We start from the raw sequence: 6,188 nt of genomic DNA, 5'->3' as shown, positions 1-6,188 counted from the left end.
GACTAATTAAAATCGTCCAATTGTAAGAATTTTAATTGATGTGAAAGTAAAGTTTTGTTTTAACCATTTAACACATAAATTGTTAGTATATGAAAGACTTGAACTTAAAATTTAGAGATGAGCATAATATAGACTCTCAAGCCTTCTTTGTCTTCTCAAAAAGAAAGAGAAATGATATGCTTACACTAAATTACAACAAGGTGCAGATGTCAAAAGTAGTGTTATTTTAGCATTTCTGAAACTATTATTAGATATGTCTAATATTAGAATTGTCTATATTTAGAGTTTTATAGCGTCAGGAATAAAATTATACATATCAAATGAAAAAAATCCATGAATAACCAAATAAAAATCAACATGATTATTTTTTACAAAAATGATAAAATATTAATATTAATATAAATAAAAAATGTATTAATGAATATTTTGCTACCACCTTTAAGAGTATTAATTACTTTTTTTTGGTAAACAGTGTACTTTAAAATTAGTTATACTCTCCTAGAAAAATATTAATTTTGTTAAACTGTTACCGATCAATTAATAATAATAATAATAAATACTCATAAATTAATCATTTTGACAGAAATATTCATTAATTTATGAAAAAAATATTCATAAATTAATTAAACATACCAAGTTTGAATTTTATTCTGAATCGAGAGGTGAATATTTTTCTGAATTGAGAGGTGAATATTTTTCTGAATCGAGAGGTGAATATTTGAACATGGAATTGAGTTTTTGATAGAATGCGAAGAGTGAAGGTAGAGAAAAACAAGAAAGAGGTGTTTGAATTGTTTTCACAGGAATTAAAAACTTTTACAACACCACACACGCAAAATAAATACTAACAACACAAAGAATTTATCTTGGTTAGCTTGAAATTCAATGTTACTCCAGTCCACTTAGCCAATGTGATTTTGCCTTCAATAAGGACTTAATCCATTAATCTTAACATATTACAAAATTCGTCTAAGAGTTTAACAACCTCTTAGCCCTCTCAAGTCTACATACTTAAACAAGTCACTTGAGGAATTACAAAAAAAAATAGGAATACAAGTGTTTGACTAGATGCTTCTAGATAAGCAGTATAAACACACTTTAAGAAACACAACCACACAATATTGAGCAACAACGCTTGTATGGAAACTATTTCTTACAACAATGATAGTGGAAAATATTTAGAGTATGAGAATGTTGTTGTGTCAAAGTTGTATCAAGGTTTTGTTCAGCAAGTTGTAAGGAAACCTTTATATAACACTTGGGATGATACTTTTGGGGAAATCAATAGATATTTTGTGCCAGCTGTGCGAGTTAAAGGTAATAAATTTTTTGTCCTTTTCATAGCAGTCTTGGAGCGTAATTCATTACTTCCTTAAAAGAAATTGTACTACAATTTTGAATACTTCCGGCGTAAGTTTCTGATTAGGTGATATGTGATGGTGTGTTGAGAATGTATAGTCTTCAAATGTCTCTTGCAGTCTTCAGATATCTCTTGTAGGGTCTTCAGATGTCTCTTATAGAGTCTTCTGATATCTCATGCAGTCTTCAGGTTCAGAGCTTGAACTTCAGAGTCAGATTCTCAGTTGAGGGGGAAACCTTTATATAACACTTGAGATGATACCGTTGGGGAAATCAGTAGATATTTTGTGCCAGCTGTGGGAGTTAAAGGTAATAAATTGTTTATGCTTTCCATAGCAGTCTTGGAGAGTAATTCATTATTTCCTTAAAAGAAATTGTACTTTCCTTAAAAGAAATTGTACTGCAATTTTGAATACTTCCAGCGTAAGTTTCTGATTAGGTGATATCTGATGGTGTGTTAAGAATGTATAGTCTTCAAATGTCTCTTGCAATCTTCAGATATCTCTTGCAGAGTCTTCAGGTGTCTTTTATAGAGTCTTCAGATTTCAAATGTCTCTTGCAGTCTTCAGATATCTCTTGCAGAGTCTTCAGGTGTCTCTTATAGAGTCTTCAGATTTCAAATGTCTCTTGCAGTCTTCAGATATCTCTTGCAGAGTCTTCAGGTGTCTCTTATAGAGTCTTCATATATCTCTTCAGTCTTCAGGTTCAGAGCTTGAACTTCAGAGTCAGATTCTTCAGTTGATTGCTCCTCAGATGCATTCTATTTAGAGTCAGATTTGATTTCTCTGTGATGGGTCAACTTTTCTGGACTAATCAGATGTCAGATATTCGTATCTTGAAGATCAGAAGATGACTTATCAGAGTCATTTTAACTTAGAATCCTGCACACTTAAGAAAAATTGTTAGAGTATCAAATTGTTTCATTCTTTTTTATCATCAAAACTTAAAGATATATTGCATAATCAAAATTTTATTCTAACAAAAAGTCGTTAGATGGATTCTAGATCTGGATATTTTGTGCTTTGGACTTGTAGAAACTCTATTCTTTTTTATGGTGGTTCCTTGGTTAAGTTTTATGGATTGGGGATGTTCAAACTTTTGTCCTGGGAATGAACTTGATTGGATTGGTGTGTCACCCCGACTTCAAGTTTGGGTTAGCTTTGGGGAGTTCGTGTTTTGTTTTTTATTATATCTGTTATTGTTGAGTTATGCATCTCTTTCCATTTTATCTATTTGTATAAAAAAACACGTGAATAAATTTGATGAATTGTTACATTCTCTCTGTCGCGGCGGTTGAATGCTCGGACTAGTCTGAAGACTTCTTTTATTTGAAAATTTGATACTCAATATAAAGAATAAATAATGACTAATTAAAATCCTCCAATGGCAAGAGTTTTAATTGATGTGAAAGTAAAGTTTTGTTTTAACTAGTATATGAAAGACTTGAACTTAAAATTTAGAGATGAGCACAATATAGACTCTCAAGCCTTCGCATCTTCTCAAAATGTATCACATACTCTAAACTATTACTGTATTAGGTATATCTAATATTAGAATTGTCTATATTTAGAGTTTTATAGCGTCTGGAATTAAATTATACATATGAAAGGAAGAAAATCCATTAATAACCAAATATAAATCAACATGATTATTTTTTACAAAAATGATAAAATATTAATATTAAGAGATTAATTACTATGCACTGTCAGTGTAAAATTTTTTACACAATCGATTCATCACCATAACCCGTTTGCATTACTTTATAGATTTTTAAAATAAAAGTCAATTTTGTTTCAATATCCAACGACAATGATTAACTGACGGTGTAAAATCCTTTTACACTGTCAGTGTATTTCAATTAAATCCTAATATTAATATAAATAAAAAATGTATTAGTGTATATTTTGCTCCCATCTTTAAGAGTATTAATTACTTTTTTCGGTAAACACAGTACTTTAAAATTAGTTATACTCTCCTAGAAAAATATTAATTTTGTTAAACTGTTACCGATCAATTATTATAATTATTATTATTATTATTATTATTATTATTATTATTATTATTATTAATAATAATAATAATAATAATATTAATAATAATAATAATAATAATAATAATAATAAATATTCATAAATTAATTATTTTGACTATTCATTAATTTATGAAAAAAATATTCATAAATTAATTAAACATACCAAGTTTGAATTTTTTTCAAAATTCAATAAATACTTTTTTATATCTTTCTATTTATAGTGCATAAAATATGCACATACACTTAATAGTTAAGAAATGCATTCATTGCAAAGTTATATAAGAGAACTCTTTGATTTTAACATAATCTCAGTTTGTGTGTGTCTAACAACACAGAAACTGAAAGAGATGGAAGCAACATATGCCATTTCTGCATTCATAGTTCTTTTGATAACACTTGTTTGGGCGTGGAGCATTTTGAATTGGATATGGCTGAAACCAAAGAAGCTAGAAAAGTTGCTAAAGGAACAAGGCCTTAAAGGGAATCCTTATAGGTTATTAGTTGGAGACATAAGAGATCTTCTTAAGATACAAAAAGAAGCATCATCTAAACCCATGAATCTCTCTGATGATATAGTGCCTCATGTGTTTCCCTTTGCCCAACAAAGTGTTGCAAAACATGGTATTCTGGTTTTTATTCTTACTTTAGTCTCTAATATAAGAAAAAACCCTAATATATTTAATCTGATTTTAAATTAAATACATTTGATATTTTATTTATATTTAAGATTGAATGGATTACTTTTGTCTGTATATTAGTGATAAGAACACATTTATTATTTTAATAATGCAGGAAAGAATTCTTTTATCTGGTTGGGACCAATACCAAGGGTGATCCTCACAGATCCTGAGCTTGTTAAAGAAGTTTTCAATAAAATCTATGATTTCCAAAAGCCAAATTCGAATCAACTTGTTAGAATACTAGCTACTGGTCTTATAGTCCATGAGGGAGAAAAATGGAGCAAGCATAGAAAGATAATCAATCCTGCATTCCATTTAGAAAAGTTGAAGGTTAGTTTGTTATAGATTATAAAAAATTATTTTGGTGAAGAAAAATGATCGATTATTTGTGCACCACAGATGATGTTACCGGCGTTCTTTCAAAGTTGCGATGATTTGATTAACAAGTGGGAGGGAATGTTATCGTCAGAAGGATCATGTGAAGTTGATGCATGGCCTTTTGTTCAAAAATTGGCAAGTGACGCGATTGCTCGAACAGCTTTTGGAAGTAGTTATGAAGAAGGAATGAGAATATTTGAACTTCAAAAGGAGCAAGCTGAACTTACAATGAAAGTTTTGATGACAGGTTACATTCCTGGTTGGAGGTAAAATTTGCATCATCCAAACAAACTTTTAAGGTTTATAAAATGAAACCCTAATAGAGTGTTTGTTTTGTAGATTCCTACCTACTGCCACAAACAAAAGGTTGAAGGAAATTGATAGAGATGTAATAGCTTCTTTAACTGATATGATTAACAAGAGAGAAAGAGAAATAAAGGCCGGTGAAGCCACTAAGAATGACTTGTTAGGCATTCTTCTCGAGTCAAATCACAAAGAAATTAAGGAAAACAATAATAAGAATGTTGGAATGAACCTTGATGATGTGATCCAGGAATGCAAGTTGTTCTATCTTGCCGGAGAAGAAACCACTTCAGTTTTGCTTGTTTGGACAATTATATTATTGAGTCGGCACCCTAATTGGCAAGCTCGTGCAAGAGAGGAAGTTCTACAAGTTTTTGGCAACAATAAACCAGATTTTGATGGATTAAGTCGTCTTAAGATTGTAAGTCTCTAAAAAAATTTAGAAGCCTTGTTTTGATAATGAACACACACAAAATTGATTACTTACAATTTTGCATAATTTTTTTGTGACAGATGAGTATGATTTTATATGAGGTTCTAAGGTTATATCCGCCAATAATTGCGCTTTCTCGAGAAGTTGAAAAAGATGTAAAAGTTGGAAACCTAGCATTACCTGGTGGAGTGCAGTTTTTGTTACCGGTACTTTTGGTTCATCATGACACAATATTATGGGGAGATGATGCTACGGTGTTCAATCCTGAAAGATTTTCTGAAGGTGTTTTGAAAGCAACAAATGGAAGAAGTTCGTTTTTTCCATTTGGAGGGGGGCCTAGACTTTGCATTGGACAAAACTTTACCATGTTGGAAGCAAAGATGGCAATAGCAATGATTTTGCGACATTTTTCATTTGAACTTTCTCCGACCTATGCTCATGCTCCAACTACGGTGATTACCCTTCGGCCAAAACATGGTGCTCAAATCATTCTGCGTAAATTGGAAATGTAAACAGAAGCCTATAGATGTAATAATAAATAAATAAATAGGCTTTTTAGTAAGACGATTGGGTATATGAATCAAGAAGTCTAGTTGATTGTTTGTGAAGAAAAGGAAAAGAGTCGACATTCCTCTATAGAGGGAAGATCCATGAGAAGAAATGTGAACTTTCTTGCACGAGGATCAAGTTTGTGGCTACCATGGTGGAGTGTGGTAGCAAATGTCAAACAAGGAAACACCTTGACGTCATCATAGGAAGGACGAGTACCATGAAATAGCTCATATGGAAACTTGCAAGAGAATACTTGTGATGGAAACATTAAAGATTTTTTTATGCAACATCCCTTGAGATATATAGTAATTATTTGTGATGAGTTATGTGCCACTAGACTGGATTTTCTTGATTTTGTGGTCAAATTTACTTTTTACAAATGTGGTGTCTCAGAAATTCCAAGTTTTAGTTTGTTATGTGTAGTCATCTATAATAATAATAATAATTAGAA

At 30.8% G+C, this 6,188-nt stretch overlaps 1 protein-coding gene across 1 annotated transcript; it reads left to right on the top strand.

Moving 5' to 3' along the window:
• The first annotated feature begins 3,722 nt into the window (after positions 1 to 3,722).
• LOC127116295 (cytochrome P450 72A68) lies at positions 3,723 to 5,941 on the top strand. The gene is made up of 5 exons (XM_051047375.1): positions 3,723 to 4,012; positions 4,184 to 4,401; positions 4,471 to 4,715; positions 4,789 to 5,173; positions 5,266 to 5,941. The coding sequence occupies exons 1-5, from the start codon at positions 3,739 to 3,741 to the stop codon at positions 5,695 to 5,697; spliced, it is 1,554 nt and encodes a 517-aa protein (XP_050903332.1). The 5' UTR covers positions 3,723 to 3,738; the 3' UTR covers positions 5,698 to 5,941.
• The last annotated feature ends 247 nt before the right edge of the window (positions 5,942 to 6,188 follow it).

The sequence above is a fragment of the Lathyrus oleraceus genome, chromosome 1, assembly GCF_024323335.1.
Source record: "Lathyrus oleraceus cultivar Zhongwan6 chromosome 1, CAAS_Psat_ZW6_1.0, whole genome shotgun sequence".
Taxonomy (NCBI): domain Eukaryota; kingdom Viridiplantae; phylum Streptophyta; class Magnoliopsida; order Fabales; family Fabaceae; genus Lathyrus; species Lathyrus oleraceus.
This window is presented reverse-complemented; position numbering and strand designations above follow the sequence as displayed.